General features: G+C 34.1%; 2 protein-coding genes across 4 annotated transcripts; both read left to right on the forward strand.

The window, feature by feature from the left end:
- The first annotated feature begins 4,662 nt into the window (after nt 1-4,662).
- Nucleotides 4,663-8,613, forward strand: LOC127160523 (SLAM family member 5-like). 3 transcript variants are annotated; one of them, XR_007826766.1, is made up of 6 exons: nt 4,663-4,808; nt 5,004-5,339; nt 5,645-5,947; nt 6,141-6,263; nt 7,648-7,878; nt 8,304-8,613. XR_007826766.1 is itself a non-coding variant. In XM_051103158.1 (5 exons), exons 1-5 carry the CDS (start codon nt 4,760-4,762, stop codon nt 7,656-7,658), a joined length of 822 nt encoding a protein of 273 aa, XP_050959115.1. In that variant the 5' UTR covers nt 4,663-4,759; the 3' UTR covers nt 7,659-8,082. The 3 variants fall into 3 exon arrangements, 2 of the variants coding, with proteins under 2 accessions (XP_050959115.1, XP_050959114.1); XM_051103158.1 differs by lacking the exon at nt 8,304-8,613 and having other exon boundaries at nt 7,648-8,082; XM_051103157.1 differs by lacking the exons at nt 7,648-7,878; nt 8,304-8,613 and having other exon boundaries at nt 6,141-6,514.
- Nucleotides 8,614-20,969: 12,356 nt separating this feature from the next.
- LOC127160521 (uncharacterized) lies at nt 20,970-23,657 on the forward strand. Its single transcript, XM_051103155.1, has 5 exons — nt 20,970-20,973; nt 21,086-21,430; nt 21,579-21,863; nt 22,049-22,168; nt 23,629-23,657. The coding sequence occupies exons 1-5, from the start codon at nt 20,970-20,972 to the stop codon at nt 23,655-23,657; spliced, it is 783 nt and encodes a 260-aa protein (XP_050959112.1).

Below are 23,657 nucleotides of genomic sequence, written 5' to 3' on the forward strand. Positions count from 1 at the left end.
ATAATATGACACTTCATATTTTGACTAAATTCAGAACAGAAAGTTTTTCTCTCTATGTTCATTATAGAACAGAGCCAGCATTCTTTTTTCTTTTTTTTTCTTTGGTGATAATAGTCAGCATGTGGCTGTTGGTGTTCATGGTCTGCTGTTATGCTGACGATCTGTTGCTGCAGGAAATTGTGTCAAGCTCAACAAAAGGGCAAGTATTACCAACAACAGAAATAGCTTGCCATTTATTTTGGTGGGAGAAAAATTTATTACAATTCTTAGTGTCTCTAGTTTACCACTTAAATGTAGAAGCTCATTATTGTCAATTAGCGTGTCAACATATTCCACTAGATGGCAGAAAATTACAAAACATGTTGACTGTAAATCCACTCAAGACCACTCAATGTGTTTGTTTCTAGATCTGAAAACCACAGAACAGCAAAGTATTTCAGAATACACACAGATTATCTAGTGCCTTCAGATGGGAGCAACACAGTGAAATATGATAAATTAATAAATTAGTCATTTCTGAAAAATGTTTGTCCTGAAGAAGACCTCTGATCTTCACCAAAAGTCCTCATCTTTGAGCTGATGCATCATGATGATTGTCTGTGGTGCTGAAAATTTCAAAAAGATGATAAGGTCTTCCCACCACTGATGAGTATGAAACCTCATATAAAACACTCCTCTGAGCCGAGTGACATCTGCTCTTTGAAGGATTTTGCTCTTTAATATCGATTAAAGTTGAGTAATGACTGGAAACCCCCCCCGACACATTCTCCCTGTGTTTATTATATTTGTCCGCAGATCAGATGATGTTTGATGTGTATTAGGTGATGAAATCTCCAAGTGTGCACATGTTCTCTTGGAGACCTGATGATTTGTCCTGGGGGAACAAACATGATACGGATGTTTCAACGCAGACAGAATGGGATAAGCTATTACATACCCTATCTCATAAAATATTCATTTAACAGAAATGAAACTCAAGTGCTATTAAAGTAAAAAAAAAAAAAAACAGTAAATATGAAGTGTCTTTATAATATGTGTTTTTAAAATAAGTATTATTCATTTGTAGGGCTTGTTTTAAGGGAAGCTTGTCTAAAAGACTATTGACTATATACTCATCCTCTTAATTACACAAAGGTCTCATTAAAAATGTCTAAAAATAATAAAATTAATTGTTATATTAATTGTTAATTGTAATATAATTGTTTTTTTGTTTTTTGTTTTTTTGTTTTTTTGTTTGTTTTTTTGGCAAACCATTGAAATTTCGAAACGTTTCGAAACAGTTGACGTAACGAAGCCGCGTTGACTGAAATCACTGTTTCGAAACAAATTGTTCTCAAAAGTTTCGAAGCTTAACGAAGCAGTGTTTTGAAGGCGCCCATCACTAGTTCTCTTCAAACTGAAGTCCACCTCGGTACGTCTGTACTACAGTTGTAGGATGTGCACGCGCGCCGTATTTCCGCTCAAAATAGCAGACTTGTTACGCACTGCAGAGCAACAGACATTCTGTTTAACTCGCGGTTGGAAAGCGGTCCATTTATTTATCATAAAGAGATATATATAACAACCTTCCACACATTTCTGATGTCCTGCAGCATGCGCATATTAAAGGGCACGTTGAACACACCCTGCTGGTAGATTCCTTAAATGCAATCCATATCGAGTACAAAACCTCATTTTTTTTTTTCTATTGATGCTCCTTCCAAAGTAGCCGTGTGTTCTGACGATTTACATAATTGCGAAACAGTGGTACTTTAGGTGCATGAGTTTGTTTACCCTGGTAAATCATCAAAACACACCTACCAGCATATGCTGTTTTTTTATTTTTTATTTTTTATTTTTTTTTTGTTTGTTTGTTTGTTTGTTTGTTTTTTTAACAGGGTACATCTGCGTCAGTCTGCATTTAAAGTATTTGTGTTTATAGTTTATATTTTTTATAAAAATATTTTATGTAACATTATATGAAGTAAGTGTTTGATTTTGATGATAGCCTATATTTTATATTCACGTTACAGGATTCTTTCTCTCACGACAGTGTGGTCAGGATGTGGTTTGCAAGCGAGCGAGAGAAGGTGAAGCGATGTAGAAGCTATAATAGAAGTAGGGGGTTCATACATTTCTCAAGAGCTAATGTGGGACAGATTTGCCTGTTTGTTTGACTGAATAAAATTGTATATAATGATTTTACTATATGCTCTGTTATATTAAGAACAAAGTAAGCCATTTATTTGATACAACTTCCCACGTGTGCGTTTTTTTATTACAGTTGTTACAGTCATAAAACAAAATAGAGAACTAAAAAGTGGAACAACAACTATCATTGTCCGAAATCCAGTCTACAGGAAGTAATCAAGACCTTATTACTGAGTCATCTGAGTGAAATAAAAGCTTCATGGTGTCAAATAGCTAATGCATTACGGGAAAGACCAGAGAGAAAAAGAAAGACGATGCTATGAGATCTGCATTATCATCATGATAAAACACAAGTAACATGTTGTTTTGGAAGTTGTTGTATATCTCAGCAGTGTGAAAAAGTCGCACGACTTAAAACTATAGAGATAAAATAATCAAGTGTCAACGGAAAAACACAAAAAATCTAAGAGCTAAGCAGCTGATGCAATGAGCTGATGCACACTATAAACTGCTATTATCTGAAGCTGATGTAAGCAGTCTGGATAAACAATGGTTTATTATTTACTGTAAATAGTTTCCATAGATAAGGCATAATAAACAGTCAAATACTTTTTTTTTTTTCTATTTTTTATTTGTACCAGGCCAGCCAGTAAGTGATGTTCTCTGATATTTTTCCAGCAGTAATGTTGTGGAAACAACATTAATCTCACAACTGCCTCACCCAAACATAATTAAAGTCTTCGAACTAATGTTATAAACCAGTGCAACCTGTGAACAGTACTTTTTGTTCAAAAGAACCAAGGACACAAAGTTTTCATGTTGCTAACATGCATTAACTGTGCTCAAGCTTGACTAACTTGAGATTATTTCATTTTGTAATCAAATATTTGATATTCAATTGCAGTTTGTTTTTTTTGTTTTTTTTTTTTAACAGAAAATGCAAAGATTTTTATAAACTATTTCTTTAAGGCTGAATATTTCAGTTGAAATTTGAGTATACCAAGTCACCACATTTTCATATTGTTCCCATACCTTTGATCTGCTTCTAAAGTTCCTTACCCATAGAAAATTGGACAACCAAGTAATTTCCATGATATATAAAAAATTTTGCTTTTTTTTTTTATTTATTTATTTGTTTATTTATTTATTTTGTTATTTGTTTATTTGCAGCTGTTATCACAAGGCCTCTGAGTGGAATAAATGTGAGGGTCTTCATGCACTGTGACACACTGACATTTCATTTTCTGAGTCAGAGCAAGATCTGCTGTGGTCTGGTTCATTTAGGCAATGGGTCTACGTGTGCACTGAACCGATGTGGTTTTGTTTTGTTTTTGGGTAAATGCACAGCCAGTATGTAAGAACTTATATATTATGGGATGTATGTGGCTGGCGTTAGTGCATTTGGGCAGTCGGCTGCTTCTGTTTTCAGACTCATGTTTGCCATTTGATATTGAGTGGATGTTAGTAAATGTAAATATTTATTTATTTAGAAATGTCCTTTCTTTTCTGTATTTCAACTAATGGTTTGCACTTTATCTTGCATTATGGGTATACACAACCGCATGCTTTATGACCAATTGCTTGTGATGTTTGTCACTTGTTAGTCACATTGGATGAAAGTATCTAAACAGTGTTAACCAACCGGAATGGTAATTGAAGACATTTTGGTCCGTTGTATCAATATCTTCATGCTTCATGCAAAAAATGTATGATGTTAAAGATTCATTACATGCTCAGATTTCTCAATAATTATGGTTTTGTTAAACAGTGAGATCAAGTGTCAGCAGCATAGCATATACTATGCTACATATACATAGTACTGTGCATTACGGTAAGCATTTTCATATTTGTATAACCCCTGAAAGATATTTACACATGACAGTTACATTTGATGAACACAGATTCAACGCATTACTGCATTTGTATATGTTGTTCTACAGGAAATGGTGGCCAACCAGAACCCAAAGTGTCAAAAAAATCTCACGAAAGTGTGAACTTAGGTAATAAATTAATGTCATTATATGTTCAGATATTGTCTACATTTTATGCAAAGAAAATATATATTTTACATATTTCTGTTTTTTTTTTTTTTTTTTAATTAACAAGTGTCTCTCCCCACCCCCAGTCATAACCAAAGGAAGTCCATATATAATGTGTTCTGCATTCAAAATCACTAATACATTTATTTGGTTTAATAGCCTGTGTTCTGCATTGTCCATTGGATGTGTGAAGAATGTTTCCCCCAGTATATTCTGAATTAAAATCAACAATGCATGATTATAGTAATTATAGCATATAGTATAGTTATGATTATAGTAGACTGTTACACATAATGATATCTACAAAGACTGAACATAAAGAGGATACTTTCTCAGTCAACACACGTAATCAGAATCCGCATATGATGAACTAGTTATAAATTAAGAATAAGTAGGCTAACATAACGAATTCACGAATAATTTAAATAATAGAGTTCTGAGCCGTGTGCAAGCCTCATGCGTTATTCCCCCTCCTTCCTCTGTATTGAGCAGATAAGTTCTGCTTATGCAGCTGCCGTTTTAACGGACGTTTTTAACGGCACTATGAAGACATTAATGTTTAGAAATCGTTCGGATATCTTTTGAGGAATATGCATATAGACGCTGCTTTCATCTCTCTATGGATTCTTATTATAAATGGTAAGTCGGATTTCATTTCATGCTGGGTGGTCATGACTGGAAAAATATGTAAAAAATGTATGATGTTAAAATATGTATGTGTGTGTGTGTGTCTTTACTATATTAAAATCTTTATGTTAATTTAAACCCCGCTATGTTCCCTTTATCCTTGTTTGTTTATGACAAAGAGTTTTCCTTTGTTTGAATCTGTTTCAGGTGTGTTTGATGTTAAAACCGATGAAGTAAAGTCAGTATCGGTGATGAATGGAGAATCTGTCACTCTACACACTGATGTTAAAGTACAGAGAGATGATATGATACTGTGGACGTTTGGACCTCAAAACACTCGAATAGCTGAAATAATTAAAAGGGACCAAATAAACTTTATTTTTGTCAGTAATGATGGGAGATTTAGAGACAAACTTCAGTTGGACAATCAAACTGGATCTCTGACCATGAGAAACATCAGATCTGAACACAATGGACTTTATAAACTAACCGTCATCGTCAATGGAGTAACGTCACTGAAGAGCTTCAGTGTTACTGTGTATGGTGAGTAAACTGTAAATGCAATAATTGAGTAAAATTCAAATGAGTAAAATGCAATAATTGTTCATTATTTTTTTAATTCTAGTCTGAACTCAGTATCATGTATTAGAGTTTCTAAATGCTAATTCAAATGTCCAAAACTACAGCTGAAATGATCTATCAAATGCCGATATAATAATTCAGATAGCTGCTTAAATGATCAGTCAGTGTCTTGGAGTAGATACTGTGCAAGCATTAATTTCTTTCTCACCCTTGCATTTGGTTGTTTTTGATTAACCTTCTTTTGTTCTTTCTCCAATGTCTTCCAGCTCCTCTTCACATTCCTGTCATCACCAGTAATTCTTCAAACTGTTATTCATTATCTGAAAGATCATCCATGTCCAGATGTGTACTGCTGTGTTCAGTGTTGAATGTGAGTCATGTGACTCTCTCCTGGTACAACGCAAACAGTTTATTGTCCAGCATCAGTGTGTCTGATCTCAGCATCAGTCTCTCTCTACCTCTGGAGGTGGAATATCAGGATAACAACACCTACAGCTGTGTGATCAACAATCCCATCAGCAACCAGACCAAACATCTGGACATCACTCAACTCTGTCAGTCATGTGCAGGTATATCAACTGTAAACTCTCTCTTTTGTTTGGCCATTACACCTAACATTGAGCACCTGGTGTTAAAATTCCATGAGCAAAGGCAGTTCAGCATCAATTAAGATTTGTGCATTTTAACTTCAAGGACTACTGGACAAATTTCCTTCGTAGATCTGATTTATGCTTAGTATTGTTTTCTCTTTGTTTATTACAGAACATAATAAACACCGTTCCTATTCCATACCAATTGGTATACTGTTGTTGGTGGCCATCATTGCAGTTTTGGGAGGGATTTTGTTGTGGTACTTCAAGAACCATAAACAAGCACCACAAACTGGCAAGTATTACTGCAACTGCTTATATTTGTTTTTGTGTTGGAAAAGTGTTTATCATGTGTCCACCATTTCATGTATAATGTTTTAGAGTTAAACTGTGGTTATTATTAAAACAGTTGAAACTGAAGACATACATTATGCTACAACAACATTCATTCCACGTCATTTACACCATACGGTAAGATACAGTTTTGCTGTGTGCACTGTGTCTCGCTGCCTGCCTGTAGAAAACTTGGCACTAGTGAGCTGATTGAGCTTTGATGCTCCAAAGAATGAAAGAAATCTCTGTATCTGTCTGTGCACTTGCTTATTTCTTGCTGTAACCTAAGCAGACATTCTGTTTTATTTTAAGCTGAATTATAGATGAATTTGGTTTTAAAGCTAGTTATTCATTTATGTGAGAAGTTGTCTGTTTCACAAGCACCATGCATCAGGCAATGCATGGTGGACAACCCTTTCTAATTACCTGGGATTTAAACTACACCCATTATTAACAGGTACACAAATACAAATCTGACTACACAGAAATGGATTAGTATGACAAATTTAGTAGAATTCAGTTTCAAACAGACTGAAAAGTCTCCAGTTGACAGTTGGCAGTAAACCAACCTGTTCTACCTGTGATTTACAAAAAAAGGTGTAAAAAGGTGTATCTTACTTTCCATCGGTGATATGATGTTTTAAGACACAATTGTTCTAATCACTATGTCCTAAAATAAATACAATAGATCAAGCTTCATTTATACTGATATTATAGAAATCTTACAGTGACACTGTTTTACGCACTTTGAAATAGACATCAAGAGGGAAACTTAACTGTTGTCTAAATGGCAACATCATGATAAGTTTTCTTTATATCATTTTATGATCATTCATGCATGTGTGTGCAAATCATGTCATATACGTTGCAGATTGACTAGTAGCATGAAGACTTGTTTCATCACTTGTTTGTCTGTGATTTGTCAGTTTGGATATATGTATGAACTATCCCACTCACTGATTTTTTTTTTTTTTTAACTTTATGGGAAATAGTTATAGGTATAATCTTACAGAACTGACACTGTTTAAAATCACTTTGAAAATAGACATCAAAAGAAGGCATGGAAGTATATTCACAGACTCTGTAACCAATAGTGGCAATGATAAGAGCTGAAGATAAGAGCTACAGTGGTTGTTGGTGTTCTTGAAATTTTGGAAATCTGGAATTTCAGGCAGAACAGCAGTTTGAGAGCTGAGCGTCTTACTTTTAACATTATTAACAAGTTTATTAATGTGATTAATTTTCTGTCCATAGTTGTTATTTTCAAAAAGATTTAGTTTCTTTAGTTTTGTGTTTGTGGCATCAACACTGTTCATGATTATCCCTTTGTGATTATTTTCTTACAGAAACCTGCTAGAGAAGATAACACGGTGTACACAACACCCATGGAGCAAAATTTGCAATATTTGTAAATGTCTTTAAATACAAATGTAATACGAATGTATTGTTTTTTCATTATTTATTTCCACACTGCCATTTCATTATTATTTTCATTGTTATATAGTTTTCAAAGACCCTTACTGACAGATAACAGGACATGAAGCCATGTTTTAGGGACTTCCGGTACTCTTAAAAAGGTATGAGAAAGCATAGATTCAGTAACAGCTTCACAATACCACAAGAACTGTCTACAGAGCTGAGTTATCTTGTCTAGACTTGAAATGATCACTTGAGCTACAGCTGCCTTGAAGTTTCAGTGTTTGTGTATTTTAACATATTTTATCATTTCATGAAAACTGTACTGAATGAAATGCAGTGAAATAAATGTTTGTTTTGCTCTATGTAGTTTAAGTAGTCAAGTTTTTTTTTTTTTTTTTTTTTTTTTTTTTTAATATTTAATCACTTCTCATTCAATGTTGTAAAACCTAAAGAAAATCTAGTCTCTGAAACCTTTTAGCATATAAAACCACAAGTTACACAAAAACAATTAATTGAATTCTAACATCTTAACACGTTCAAACCTGGTGCTTGTTTTAATCCACACGTTTGGCTTTTCTCCAAGGCAGGAACTTTAGGTGGGAACATGTACAGACAGGTATCGCTGCAGCCAGTTCTGAGTGGGTGGAGCAGCTCCAAATGGGTGGAACTATAAAGCCACATGGGTTGTACTAAAGGCCATACCTAACCTCACCTGTAAATTTTACCCCACTAAATTGAGGGTCTCCATTTACATGTGCCAAAGGCCCCTTCCACTTGGAGGTACCCAGGCTGTAGCAACATGTACTTGGCATTCTCTGGCAGGCACATGCTTTTTATGCTGGGAACTGTATCGAATATTTATGTGAAACTCACAGTATTATGTTTTACATATTGCATATTTTGTACAACATTGTAGCCACAATAAAGGAGTTACACACCAGTAACAGTCAGAGCAAAACCAGTTTATCATTCAGAATTCTACACTGTGTGCATGATATTAGTGCTTATCAAATTTCTACATCAACTGACACAATTTCTCTGAAGTGCTCAAATTACCGTACACTGGCGACATCTGCTGACCAGAATTGTGTAAATGCAACGAGAGCACATCCACAACGTACGTAACAATGACACCTTATACAAACCAATTAAATATATTTTCAAAAAATCTACTTAATCTACAAATTATTAAATGGCAATAAGTATGGAGTGTATGTATTTTGTGTTGTTTTATTCTTTCATGGTGCTTGTTTTAAGTGTTTTAGGTTAATCAGGCCTATGAGGGACAATGCTACCCTTCTTCTGTTATACACATGCACACTTTTCAACGACAAGACGGCTTCAAAATGACATACCCAGCAAAAGTAAGAGAAAGGACTTCACACTAAGTCGACCTGCTTGACTTTATACCAGGTGCTTTTTCTGCTGATATGAGTGCAGAACATTTCGAACATTTTTGAAACTTTGACATTCTTTTCTTCATTAATGAATTGACACACATATATTATAATAAACTAAAATTTGAGTTGGACAAAATACAAAAATCATAAGAAAGCATAGTGATTTGAATTATATTATAAAGCCAAATAGTATATAATTAAAATTTAGGTAACATTTTTCAATTAAAATTTTTAACATTAGTTTATGTATTAATTAGCATGAACTAACAACAATGCATTTATTACACTATTTAATAATCTTTATTAATGTTAGTTAATAAAAATATAGTCATTCATTGTTTGTTCATGTTAGTTCACAGTGTCTAACCCTTATTGAAAAGTGTTACCAACTTTGTATATATTGTTCATTTGGGAACAACCCATGGAAATGGAGGGCACCGATACAGCTTCTCTCTGATGTGGATCCTCTCATGTGATTTCAGATATTCTGATCGTTTGAATCTCTTGTCACATTGTAAGCACTGAAAACGTTTTTTTCCAGTGTGAGTGCTCTGGTGAAGTTTCACGTTCAGCATCTCTAACAAAAGTCTTTCCACACTCAAAGCACATATGATCCTTCACGCCGCTGTGTCTTTTCTGGTGTAATTTTAAACTGCTTACTTGACCAAAACTCCTTCCACAAAAACAACACACGTAAGGCTTTTCCTTTGTATGAACTTTCAGATGGTCCTTCAGCGCATCTGACCTAAAGAATTTCTTACCACAGTGATCACAGTTAAATGTGATTACGCAGATGTGATTTAAAAGTGCATGACTTTCTGAAACTCTTCCCACATTGACCACACTTGTGGTTTCTCTACAGTGTGGATTTTCATGTGATCTTTCAGGGCTCCTTTTTTTGTGAAACTCCTCCCACATTGATCACATGTGTGTGGCTTTTCTCCTGTGTGGATTTTCATGTGATCCTCAAGGGCTCCTCTTTTTGTAAAACTCTTCCCACACTGATCACAAGTGTGCAGATTCTCTCCAGTGTGGATCTTCATGTGAAGACATGAAGAAAAGAAAAGGACATGACGTGTGGCCAAGTATAGTGACCCATACTTGGAATGTGTGCTCAGCATTTAACCCACCTAAGTGCACACACACAGTAGTGAACAAACATGCACACACACAGTGAACACATACCCGGAGCAGTGGGCAGCCATATTGCTATCTGCGACGCCCAGGGTGCAGTTGGGGGTTCAGTGCCTTGCTCAAGGGACTCACCTCAGTCATGGTATTGAGGGTGGAGAGAGCGCTGGTTATTCAGTCCCCCCACTTACAATCCTGGGATTCGAACCCGCAACCTTTTGGTTACACGTTAGAGTATGAATATATGAGTATACAGCATCATCAGTAAAGATCTCACTTTATTTGAAGTGTTTGCAGTAAAAATAGATTGCTGAAAGTATAAAACTCTTCTACATTATTATTACTTACAATCAGATGTGTATCATATTTTAGTATAACTGAACAGAAAAGATAAATGTGTTAAACTCCTACAGCAAAACAAATTAAAATGGCACTCATTTTTACAGTAGTTGTCTAGCTTCCTTTCTGTGTGGGACACCCTTTTATTAACACTTTATTAATCCTTTTATTAACTTTCATACAGCAGCATATCATATCTCATCATATCAAAATCAGTAATATCAAACTGAATCAAAAATATTTCAGCAATATTGTTTCTAATGTCAAATTTCCTTCACATTAAAAAAAGAGCTCCGCATAGCTCTTTAAAGGTTCGATATGAAGAATTTAGCAGTAACAATATATAGCCTACTTTAAATGTAACAATGTAATTACTTCATTTTTTATTTTTCAAAGGTAAATGACAAAAGTTTTAAAATAAAATCATTGCAGTACTATTTGAAATCGACTTCCATGAATTCCCCTCATAGATCACACTTTCTTTTGATCATGTGAGATTCATTAACAATAAAATTATCGCTCCATACATCAAACACAATCTTGGTTTCCTCTAACAATCAGGGCTGTAGAGGTCATCTCGAGGTGCTGATCCACCATCTGGACTGGATTTGCAAGCTTAAGTTTGTGAAAAAGTATTTTCAGTATTTTTTTCCTAAGGAAATTGCATTTAGATCCTTATTTAATGAATGAGGTAATAATCATAGTGTACTTTCCAATAATAGAGGTATAACTGAAATGTTTATTATAATGTATTTTGGTCAATATATTATATAGGCTGCTGTACTGTTTTATTTATTTTGTAAGGAACACAACATTATATTAAAGTTTTTTTTTCTAGATTCCAAAGTATGTGTGTGTGTTTTAGCATTTATATTTAATGATTTTTGCACCTTTTATACCATTTTGAATATTTAATTAAAAAAAAATGCTTTATAATAAACTAATTGTGTAATGCTAATGTATTTCTAATGAGCTGAAATGCAATTGAAATATTCTTGAAGCACATTAAAATCAAGTATTAAAAGTATATTTTAAATCAATTGTAAATAAATACAATTAAATTGCACTAAATGTACTTGAAGTAGTTCCATACATTTTTAACACATTTTAACACATTAATACAATTTTAATACATTAACACAATTTAATATAATGAAATATATTGCAAATATTTTAAAATGGATCTTAAGCATATCTTGAAATACACTAAATATACTGTTTCAAAATAATACAGTGTAAAATATATTAAGTATGTCCAAAAAAGCACTATTTATTCCTTTTCAACTGGGGTGTTATTAAATATATAACAGTAACATAATAAGTACATTTTAACATTTTAAAATATATATATCAATATAATATTGTTTGCGTCTGAGGGATCTGTGGATCATTCAATGTTATAGTGATTTTTTTTTTTTTAAGTAAAAGATAAAATGACATACTGACCCATGTGGCATGTGTTCTCATTTTTAAATTTGATACCTTTTAATGGGGTTGTTATTTAACATTTCCAAGAATTAGATGCACATTTCAGACATCTTCACTTTCATCTTCACTTCACTTTTCACTAAAACTTATAGGTTAAACTGAGTGAAATCATTACATTACATCATTAAAGGCCTGTCTTTGATTAAAATGGAAAGTTATGGAATGACTTTTATCTTTCAGATAAATCTCTTTTACTTGGTTTCTGCTTCAAAATATTATATTATATTATTAAATTATATTTACATATTTATGTCATATGTCATAACAGCAACATAACAGCAACATTTTGAACTGAAATGTAAAGATTTCACTTGTTTACTTTAAGGGGAGACGCTGCAGGCAAAAACTTTTTTTTTTTTTTTTTCATGCACCTATCAATTTGGAGATTTTGGGCATTTTGGTTTTTCATAAAGTGCTTTTTCAGACTAGTTGAAAGAAAAAAATAACTAAAAAAAAAAAAAAAAAACACTGTGAAGTGTTTCTTTTAAAGCACTTTATCTATCTGTGTCAATAGATTTCAATTACAATGCATATTGTTTTAAAGGCCGTTTAGTCAAAATAAGTTTTTTCTTCTACACTGAGCCATAAATCTCCTCTTCAGTAGCACTTACACCAAACTTTACATTTTTATTCCTGTCTATATCCTGCAGGTTTTTACGGAGGGATTTGTTCATATATAATTTGTTTGATTTTATACAACATTTGCAGCCAGGGTTTCCTGTCTGTTCTGTTTTCTTTTATGGCTTGACAAAATGAGATACCCAAAATTCCCTCTGTAAAAACTTTTGACTCTAATATGTCAAAAATAATAAAAAAATAAAATAAAAATAAATTAATAATAATAATAATAATAATAATAATAAATAAATAAAATAAAATAAAATAAAATAAACAAGAATTTTGAAATTGACTTCATTCAGTGTTTAGATTTTTGTACTAGAAATTTATGCAAATCAGTGCATATTTTATTAAATAATGCCTCATTTGCATATTTAAACCTAACATTGTAGAAAACTTGTAATACAAAAAAAAAAAAAAATGTTTGCAATTATCAATATAATCAATCAACTGAGTAAGTAAGGTGATAACCATTAGTTTTTTTTTGTTTGTTTTTTTTTTTTACCCTATTCACCTCCAGTGTCTCGCCTTAAACTACATTTTACTACATTGTTCCTAAGGGGGGCATCGTTCTACTTCTTACCGTGCACTTCATGTCAAAAAACAACGTCACACACATTCACAGTTACACCTTAAACTGCATAACCTACTAATTCAGTATATTACAGTTGCTTGTTTTTGTGCCATGTTTGTTCAGTTAATATTCTGATTTATATTCAATGAGTGGTAGACGAGACTGATTAGCAAAACGACTCCCATGTTGCATTTCTGGAAATTCTTCTTCTTTTTCTTCTTCTTTTCTTCTTTTTTTAATTTAAGTAGCACCTGGATGCAGCCATACGCCTGCTGTGGATTATAAGTTTAAGATGTTAAAGAATATGTTTTACGCGTTTGTCTGTTTTCGCTTATTGCTGTTAGACGGTAAGTTACACATTATGTTTATGGCTTAAGTGTAAAGGCATGCGTGTGCTTCAGATGGATGTGTTAGTAGCCTACATGATCTCACGTCACACCAAGTTTAATCAGTAATATTTCTACATAGGCTAATCTGCAATGTACAGCATTGCTTAGACTGTTGATGTGTAAAAAGCTGATGGTGACAATCATGATTCAAGTTAACTTTTAAAAAACACTCAGAAATAAAGTACAAAAGCTGTCACTGGGGTGGTACACTCTCAGAAAAAAAGGTACAGTTCTGTCACTGGCGAAAGTTAAAGTGAAAAGGTACATCTTTGTACCATACCTATCCCTGAACACTACGTATTAGCAGTGTTGGGGAAAGTTACTTTTAAAAGTTTTAAATCTGTTACAATATTGTGTTACTCCCTAAAAAAGTATCTAATTATGTTACTTAGTTACTTATTATGGAAAGTATATATAGTTATAATGCGTGACATTACTTTTGCATTACTTTTTAAATTTGGTCGAGCTTGCTTGTTTGTGTTTATTATAAAGTGCTCTTTTTGGCAAATGTAACAGCCCTTTCACACCAAAAGTGAAATGAATACACCTCAGGCTGAAGAAAAAAATAATAATAATAAAAATCATGCCTGTACAGTAGAACACAGGAGAAGAAAGTTCAATAAAGCACAGATGTTAGTTTATCTAAAGTCATTTTTGCATTTTTGATTTATGGTTAGTATGGTTGAATTTGTTTCTCAAAGATCAGAAGCAAAGACATTGGTTATTAAAATGGGATTAAATACAAAGAGGATATTTGTGTTATGTAACATTTAATTATTGCAAGTTTGCATCATATTGCAGGTTTGCATTTCTCTGTTTTTTATTCATTTTGAGAAATATTGAATCTGTGAGATAAATTAATGCATGTTCACATTTAGTTTGAAACTACAGTAACATCATGTTTACACAGCGCACACATCGCCTCTGCGTTTACTCACATTTTCTCTCAGGAGAGCTGTCAGTCAATAAATGGAAAAACAAAGTAGCTGGCATTACATATTTGAAAAAGTAACTCAGATATTTTCAGATATTTTCTCACCTTACTTGTAATGAGTTATCCCCAACACTGCATATTAGTACCTGTTGGCAAAATAAAACTCTCACCAAAGTAAGAGACAAACTCAGTCAAATGTCTTTTATAATTTATTCTTTGCAAAGAAGGTCAGACAGTCATACAGAAACACAGGTTACTGCAGAGTGCGACCCAGAAGGGAGGGCTCACTCCAACTTATATCTCTTCCCTAGCCTTCAAGGTTACATCTCCTAACTGGTAACTTTCCACACATAATAAGAGTCAGACAAGTACATTCTGCTACGTCATACTCCCAAGATTCAAATCTTTATATTTAGGGCCCTACCACCCTTCTCTTATGTCATTCTTAGCGGGTTTAAATAAAGCAGACCCTTACACAATATTCCATAAGCACATAGATGAGTAAAATGAATTTTTCTTTCACAGTACCTTAAAGGTACATTTTAGTACTTTGAAAGTACATACTGGTACCTTAAAGGTACAGAAAAGTACCTTTTGAAAAGGTGCTGCCCCAGTTACAGCTTTTGTAGGGTAGATATATATATATATATATATATATTATTATTATTATTATTATTATTATTATTATTATTTATTTATTTATTTATTTTTATCAGTGATTACAGTACTGGTATCTTTAATATTGAAAATGGAGTATTTATTATAAACTCACAAAATAAAAAAATGGTGTGTGTGTATAGCCTATCCCATCTCGTTGTTTTGGATAAGAACAAAACGTCAGGTCATGTTTAAATCTAGAGTTATTTGCATTGGCCCATGGAAACCTTTGTGAACACACTTGACTTGGCCAAAAAAAAAAAAAAAATGCAAGGGATGAATTTCGCGAAATTTTCAGCGATTGAAACCTTATGTTTTACTTTCTTCTTCGCATAAAGATATGGTATGGCTTCAGAAGACTCGGAATGCAACACGACTTGTTTGTAATGTTTTTATATTGCTTGTTTATGGTCAGTTTCTGCAATAAATACCTGTGACTGTACATATATTTGCCTGTTTTACATTGTTCAGAAGTTTAGGGTAAGGGTGAGTTTAGGTGCTCAAATGAAAGAATAAATTTATATATTATTAATATTTTTACAAATGCATGCAAACCATTAAATTAAGGCAAACAACTGAAATCAATGGAGGATGCTGCATGTACAAAAGTGACGCTAAAGGGGTACCTTGAGCGTAAAAAAAAAAGCGACTCCAAAGGGTTCTGACCAAGCATCAATATGTGATGAGTTGGGAGTAAGATCGTGTTGTTCAAAAATGTACACAGCAGTGTTATCAAGAACAGGCTTGCTCTGCAGTAAGTTATGCTGCCAAAGGGACAAGCATGAGGTGGAGAGGGGATTATTTGGTAAGAAGCTTATTATTTTGTAACAGGGGCTACCATGAAGCGGAAACGGAGGAATTTAACATTGGTGTCTTAATGCGTGTGCGCGCCAGGAGTGTAGAATAGATAAACACTTTTTAATAAAATGAAAATTCGTCCCTTGTGCTTTTTTTGGCCAAGTCAGGTGTGTTCACAGAGGTTTCCAAGGCCCAATGCAAATAAATCTAGATTTAAATATGACCTGATGTTTAGCTCTTATCTAAAACAATAAGATGGGGTAGCTTATTTACACACCATATTTTATTTTGTGAGTTTCCAATGGATTGTTTCTAAAATGTTCACTCGTTCATATCATTTATTAAGTTTAATTTAACTTTTAAATGTTTTGCAGATTTTAAGTTGTTAAATGTTCTCTCCCAGAATCAGAGCTCACCAACAGTAAATGGTAAGTGTGAAATAATAAATTGTGTAAGTTGAATCAACTGCTTGACTTGTCACGAAAGATTATCATATGCATATTTTGCAGATTTTCAGCAAAAATGAACAACTAAAGAGAGCAGCGCACCATACGGACCTGAATTTTCTGCCTGTTATAGCGCTTGAACATAAATACAAATACACACAATATTAAGTCAAAATGCATGTTTTGGCGACTATCTGCAGTTTAAACAGTAAACAGTTTGGAGAAAATCTGTTGTGTGTCAGATTTGTGCATTTGGCCTTGAATTGACAGTATAGAACAGGGGTGTCCAAATTCGGTCCTGAAGGGCCGGTGTCCAGAAAAGCAGATGTGTAAAAAGTGCAAATACAGATACAGAAAATTTGACTCAATTAACAGTATCAGGACAAACACATACTTGAGTAAAAGTAAAAAAAAAAAAAAAATACTACATTAAATTGTACTTAAGTATTAAAAAAGTATAAATACTTTTTTTTCTGACAGACATTTAGAAGTTTGGTTAAAGGGAGAAAACACAAAATGCAATGGCACAGGTCAAACACATATCTAGCGCACCTACAGCAGTTAAAATGCAGCACAGCGGAACACACACACGAAAAATTATAATATTTAAAATACTTTCCACCATGCAATCCTATGTATATATTTTTCATTGATCAGATTAACACAAGAAAAAAACACATATCTCTTGTATAATGCAATTATATGGGACGTCCAAAAATTACACTTCAAAAACTACACAATATGACAGTAACTCATACAACCCCTGTTAATGAATCATTGTATTCTTAAGTAAAACAATAGGCATATGTAAGAAAATACAAATATTAATATTTTAAACTTGACTATCGTGTTCACTTTTTGTGCTTTCGGAAGTGGTCCTTTCCCTTTGGATTAAACAGACTAAAAATCTTTGCTTGTGTTCATCTAAAGAAAGAAAGTCATAAACGTCTGGGATGACATGAGGGTGAGTAAATGATGAGAGAATTTTCATTTTTGAAACAACACATTTCCAATTCCAGACAGAATACAAGAATGTGTGTTTAATTAACGAGAAGAGTCATAGAATTAAAACATACAACATTAACATTTTAAAAAGCCACTTTTTTGTGTTGTCTATTCAACGTCACTGTCTAAAAGGATAGTTAATCTTTGAATTGTTTAATTAGGGCATTTGGAGTTTTTAGATTAGATTAAATAATGAGCAAATCATGTAATTATTAAAATTAATATTCATTGTTACAAACAAAATTGTTTATTATGATCATTTTAAATGTATTTAAATTCTCATCACTGATTTTATTTGGACTCAATCTTGCGCGGTCTGCCAATATATTATACAACTAATGGCTCTATCAAAACCATTATGGCGTAATGGCTCTATCTATCAGAATAATGAATAAACTTTTTTTGTTTTGTTTTGTTTTTTGGTCAAATGCAGCTTTGCTACCTCAATATGATTCCTCAGATTTGATGGTGAACATTTGAAGCCAGACATTTACCTGATGAAAGTCATAACTGAAGTAGAAATGTGTGTCCTTGATGCATGGAAACAATGATTATTGGTTCTCACGTCAGGCACAAATGTTTGAACTTCCGTTTATCATATGTAATGTGCATAAGATACAATAAAAATGTAATGTACTTTTTCTAAATTAAATAAAATTGTAAGGAGTAAAACGTATTGTTTTTCTTCAGAATTGTAATCATGTAAAAGTAGTCAATCCCCCCAAAAAATAATACTTAAAAACAGTAATCAAGTAAAATTGCACAAGTATTTTACATCTCTGCTGCAGAGTTTAGCTTCAGCCCCAATTAGATACATCTAAATCAGCTGATCAAGTTCTTAGGCATACTAGAAATGTGTTGAGGCAACTTGGATCTAAACTCTGCAGGACTGAGTTTGGGCAGCCCTGGTAAAGAATATCCATTGCTGTCATGTATAATCAGTTCTGCTCAATATATTGGGCATATATTATATTCATATATTGGGTAATAATGTATACATTATTTCGTACCTGAATACTACAGTTATAGATCTCTGAAAAAAAAAAAAAATGTATTTGTATTTATTTGTTCTTGTAAGTGAAAACCTGAACCAGCAGAAAAATTATATATTACACATTGTTATACACATTGTTATTGTTATATATAACACATAATTGACAAATCTTAAACATTTACATATTTTTCGATAAGACCTTTGGATTAATTGTAATATATTTTTCTCACTTAAGTTTAGCAATGAAATCAATTATTTGCATAATTTTCTATTTAAAAAAGAGCTCTTTGTCTTGTTTATTTGTGAGACCAGAGTTACACCCCTAAATATGAGAATACATTACATGTATCTTTAGTTTTAACGCACTAAAAATTTGGTAGCACTTCATTTTACAGTCCTGTTCTGTGAGTGTACATACAGTGGGTGCGGAAAGTATTCAGACCCCCTTAAATTTTTCACTCTTTGTTATATTGCAGCCATTTGCTAAAATCATTTAAGTTCATTTTTTTTCCTCATTAATGTACACACAGCACCCCATATTGACAGAAAAACACAGAATTGTTGACATTTTTGCAGATTTATTAAAAAAGAAAAACTGAAATATCACATGGTCCTAAGTAGTCAGACCCTTTGCTGTGACACTCATATATTTAACTCAGGTGCTGTCCATTTCTTCTGATCATCCTTGAGATGGTTCTACACCTTCATTTGAGTCCCGCTGTGTTTGATTATACTGATTGGACTTGATTAGGAAAGCCACACACCTGTCTATATAAGACCTTACAGCTCACAGTGCATGTCAGAGCAAATGAGAATCACGAGGTCAAAGGAACTGCCTGAAGAGCTCAGAGACAGAATTGTGGCAAGGCACAGATCTGGCCAAGGTTACAAAACAATTTCTGCTGCACTTAAGGTTCCTAAGAGCACAGTGGCCTCCATAATCCTTAAATGGAAGACGTTTGGGACGACCAGAACCCTTCCTAGAGCTGGCCGTCCGGCCAAACTGAGCTATCCGGGGAGAAGAGCTTTGGTGAGAGAGGTAAAGAAGAACCCAAAGATCACTGTGGCTGAGCTCCAGAGATGCAGTCGGGAGATCGGAGAAAGTTGTAGAAAGTCAACCATCACTGCAGCCCTCCACCAGTCGGGGCTTTATGGCAGAGTAGCCCGACGGAAGCCTCTCCTCAGTGCAAGACACAGGAAAGTCCGCATGGAGTTTGCTAAAAAACACCTGAAGGACTCCAAGATGGTGAGAAATAAGATTCTCTGGTCTGATGAGACCAAGATAGAACTTTTTGGCCTTAATTCTAAGCGGTATGTGTGGAGAAAACCAGGCACTGCTCATCACCTGTCCAATACAGTCCCAACAGTGAAGCATGGTGGTGGCAGCATCATGCTGTGGGGGTGTTTTTCAGCTACAGGGACAGGACTACTGGTTGCAATCGAGGGAAAGATGAATGCGGCCAAGTACAGGGATATCCTGGCCGAAAACGTTCTCCAGAGTGCTCAGGACCTCAGACTGGGCCGAAGGTTTACCTTCCAACAAGACAATGACCCTAAGCACACAGCTAAAATAACGAAGGAGTGGCTTCACAACAACTCCGTGACTGTTCTTGAATGGCCCAGCCAGAGCCCTGACTTAAACGGAACTGAGCATCTCTGGAGAGACCTAAAAATGGCTGTCCACCAACGTTTACCATCCAACCTGACAGAACTGGAGAGGATCTGCAAGGAGGAATGGCAGAGGATCCCCAAATCCAAGTGTAAAAAACTTGTTGCATCTTTCCCAAAAAGACTCATGGCTGTATTAGATCAAAAGGGTGCTTCTACTAAATACTAAGCAAAGGGTCTGACTACTTAGGACCATGTGATATTTCAGTTTTTCTTTTTTAATAAATCTGCAAAAATGTCAACAATTCTGTGTTTTTCTGTCAATATGGGGTGCTGTGTGTACATTTATGAGGAAAAAAAATGAACTAAATGATTTTAGCAAATGGCTGCAATATAACAAAGAGTGAAACATTTAAGGGGGTCTGAATACTTTCCGTACCCACTGTACTATAGAAATAATAAATGGGTACTAACCCTGAACCTATCCCTTAAAGGGGTCATCGGATGCAAACTTCACTTTTTCATGTTGTTTGAACATTAATGTGTGTTGGCAGTGTATGTACAAATCTACTCTATAATGATAAAATAGCTGAGCTCATTTGCATTTAAAGGAACAACCCCTTAGAATGAGATGATTTTTGTAGAGCTCATTTTGGTAAAAAGGGTGTTGTTTTACAAAACCATTGAGAATTTTCAATCAAAGTATATTAGAGACTTTTCATTAAGACCCTAAAGAATCATATCAACTTGTGGAAAATGGGCATCTGATGACCCCTTTAACTTAACCCATGTAGTTACCTTACACTACCCAATTCATTATTTGATAAGTACGCTGCAAGTACACTGTAAGAACACATGCTGTAAAATAATGTGTAACCAATTCTTATGTTTAAGAAATTACAAAGGAATTTGGTCCCTTTTTTAAAATAAACTCTGAAAGATATCTGAGATGATAATCTGTGATTCGTTGTGTTGACTGTTTAGATCCAAGAGTATCTGAATATCATTCAGCTGAAAAGAAGATAATGTCAGTGATGGAGGGAGATTCTGTCACTTTAAACACTGCTCTTACTGAAATACACAGAAATGGTCTGATACTGTGGATATATGAACAAAATTCAGACACTCTTATAGCTGAAATCGGTAAACAGACCAGCATTATATATGATAGTGGTGAGAATAAACAATTCAGAGACAGACTAAAGACAGATAAGCAGACAGGATCTCTGACCATCACAAACATCAACAAATCTCACTCTGGACTTTATAAAGTACAGATCATCAGTAAAAAAGGAGTCACATACAAGATCTTTATCATAGATGTCTATGGTGAGTAAACTGAATAAATCATATAAAAAAAATAAGTCTGCACCATCTGGGGATGACCTATTTTTGGATCTATGATTGAGGATCTTTACACACTTCTCTTTTAATAATGGATTGTTTCTAAAATGTTTATCTTTCCTTCATGTTTCAGGTCTGACTGTTCCAGTCATCAGTGATTCTCCACAAAACTCAAAAAAATCATCAGAGCAGAAATGTTCATTGCTGTGTTCAGTGTTAAATGTGAGTCATGTGACTCTCTCCTGGTACAAAGGAAACAGTTTATTGTCCAGCATCAGTGTGTCTGATCTCAGCATCAGTCTCTCTCTACCTCTGGAGATTGAGTGTCTGGATGATTCATACAGCTGTGCAGTTACTTATTCATTCACCAACCAAACTAAACACATCAACATCACTGATCGCTGCCAGACATGTTCAGGTATGTCAGCATTTTTAATACAGGTAATAACAATTATGTAAATAATTGACAGACTATTCAATCATCAGTGTAACTTTTAGTTGCATCTTTTATAATTTTCCCCCAATTATATCTGCTATTATTTGATCTTGAAGTCTCATGAGATTAATTTGCAGTAATGACTGTTTTTGCCTTATTCATTGCAGACGGTCCACATGTGTCTGTCAAACTTCTGTTAATTGCTGTATTTCTGCCACTGCTAGTGGTCTCAGTTTTAGCTGTGCTGATATTCTGTTACTGCAGGAGCAAAAGAACAGCACATAAAGGCAAGTATTATCTATAAATTATATATATATAGAGGAAAAATGGCGGAGTAGTTTTTCCAGAGTTAATTTTTTTTTCCTCAAAAATAGCTGTTTTTGCTCTATTTTGAGTGTACAGAGTAAAATTTATCCGTAGAGTGGGAGCAAAATTACAGAGTAACTGTGACTCCTCCCCAATTTGCTCTCATCCCTTCATTGATCCGCCATTACTGTTAATCACGGCCATCAACTGCTGTTGCTTTGGGTTTAGAAGACGGCACACTTCTGCTGGATGGTAAAGTAAGTAAAGTTTCAAAGTCTTACTATTTATTTTAATTATATTCGCCTCTGCTTTGAGCTCGGATCGTTTTGCCGCGGGTTTTGAATGTTTACGAGATCGCTTGCCTTCTCCTGTCATCTTGAAAGTTAGTTAACGTTAGGCAAAGTTTGAAATCAAATAGCTAACGTATATATATTTATTTAACGTTAATTGAAATTAGCTAACGTTAGCTGCCTATCAATGTTTGTCCACTATTGTGACAATTGGCTCGAGTTGTGCACCACATGTACTTGACTCGGAAAAGAGTTAAATTAAGGTTAGCCTTAATTGGATTGTTGAAGGCCATTTTGATGTGAATTAGTCCTATTTAGACAGTAAATTAACTGTTTCTCATGAGAATGAAAGGTATTTTTAACATTTACGGGGGCTAATCGGTGATTTTATTGCAGAATGTCAGTGTTCAAAATTCACGACTGAATCCTTTTTGACCACTGCGGAACACGTACAATAACGTTTGCACTTCACTGTAGTTTGCGTGCATTTTTAATATGTCAACTTTAATTACGGAAATGCTGGGAAGAATTTATAAGAACAATATTTCATAAACGCTCCACCTCAGTGACAGAGAAAGAGGGAAAAAAACGTTGGAAATGGGCCATACAACAATGCAATGTTAATATTAGCCTACAATTAGGCTATATACATTAAATATATAAACCAAACAATTATTACAAATTAAAAACATTAGTGAACAATAGCCCTGCAACGATTAATCGAACGATGTCGTGAGGCGAGTTTAGTCAATGAAGCCAGTACTTTGATTAGTAGTAAAGCTCCATCACGTGCGTTCAGTACACAGAGCAAGTAATACACAGAGCCGTAAAGCACTGACAAGCTACGCCAAAATCGCGCTCAAAATCGAATTCGATTTTGCGCGCGATTTGGCGTAGCTTGTCAGTGCTTTACGGCTCTGTGTATTACTTGCCGCTCCAGCTGAAGGCACGTGATGGAGCTTTACTACTAATCAAAGTACTGGCTTCATTGACTAAACGCGCCTCACGACATCGTTCGATTAATCGTTGCAGCCCTAGTGAACAAAGATAACTCGTGTTGTGTAGTGCACTAATGAATGTTTTTCATCATCTGACTGAGTGTTATTGCCTTGTGTTTAACTTTGTAACTTTTGTCCTTTTGGTTTCTTCAGGATGTAAACCAACAACATTGTCAGAATGA

Source organism: Labeo rohita, unplaced genomic scaffold, assembly GCF_022985175.1.
Source record: "Labeo rohita strain BAU-BD-2019 unplaced genomic scaffold, IGBB_LRoh.1.0 scaffold_374, whole genome shotgun sequence".
NCBI classification, from domain to species: Eukaryota; Metazoa; Chordata; class Actinopteri; order Cypriniformes; family Cyprinidae; genus Labeo; species Labeo rohita.